Source organism: Monoraphidium neglectum (genome assembly GCF_000611645.1).
Source record: "Monoraphidium neglectum strain SAG 48.87 unplaced genomic scaffold scaffold06054, whole genome shotgun sequence".
NCBI classification, from domain to species: domain Eukaryota; kingdom Viridiplantae; phylum Chlorophyta; class Chlorophyceae; order Sphaeropleales; family Selenastraceae; genus Monoraphidium; species Monoraphidium neglectum.
In genome coordinates, this window is record NW_014007580.1 from 1,929 (window position 1) to 2,771 (window position 843).

Consider the following 843-nt stretch of genomic DNA (forward strand, 5'->3'; position numbering starts at 1 on the left):
CCGCCCCTCCCGTCCCAGGCATCAGCAAGGCCCTGGCTGTGGCACACATCGCCGAAGTGTCGCTGCCCATAGCCCTGGGCCTGTGGCTCATGATGTGGTGAGTGCCGTCACGCGCGCTTGCTGCCGGGTTGCTGCTGCCGTGCCAGCAGGCTGCCCTCAACACTCCTCGCTGCATTGGTGAGTGATCCCAGCCAACAACCATCTGGTCAAGCGACCACCAAAGCCTGCGACGCCTCTTGCGCTCCAGTCCCTGTACCCGCAGCAAACCGCGCCTCTGCTGCAACCGCCCTTCCCCTCCTGCCCAAGGCCCGTGCTGACTAAGGTCCGCTACGAGCTGCTGACCCAGCTCCTTGGCCGCCGGTCAACCCTGGTCAACTTCGCCGTCAGCTTCGCCCTAAACTGGCTGCTGGGCCCCGCGCTGATGACCGGCCTGGCGTGGGCCGGGCTGCCTGACCTGCCGCGGTTCCGCAATGGCGTAATCATGGTGGGGCTGGCGCGCTGCATCGCCATGGTGCTCATCTGGAACCAGGTGAGGGGGTGGCGATGCTGGGCTGGGCTGGGATTGGGGTGGGATGGGCGTGCAGTATTGCAGCCCTTTTCACGGGCGCACGGTGCGTCGCGCTCCCGGCGGCGTCGGGCTGCCGCGCTTCCTTGGGGGATGCGGGGAGTAGGGATTTTCAGCGGTTTTCTTGGGCATGCGGGCCCTCCGCAGGGCCACGGCACCGCTGCTACCCGTGACATGATTCATCGTTGGCACCCTTTGCCGGTTACACCCTCGGGCGACATCGCGACACACATGTTTGCTCGCATCAAACTCTGACGTGTCCCCGCTCCCCCCCCCCT

General features: G+C 66.3%; 1 protein-coding gene across 1 annotated transcript in view; it reads left to right on the forward strand.

Annotated features, from left to right (window-relative positions):
- Window positions 1-820, forward strand: part of MNEG_16156 (arsenite transporter, ACR3 family) — a gene marked incomplete at both ends in the record, with an annotated part of 1,564 nt that extends 744 nt beyond the window's left edge. The window contains 3 exons of the mRNA XM_014035373.1: window positions 19-97; window positions 307-529; window positions 713-820. Of these exons, the coding sequence (XP_013890827.1) occupies window positions 19-97; window positions 307-529; window positions 713-820 (410 nt within the window). The remainder of the gene's footprint in view (window positions 1-18; window positions 98-306; window positions 530-712) is intronic.
- Between the last annotated feature and the right edge of the window lie 23 nt (window positions 821-843).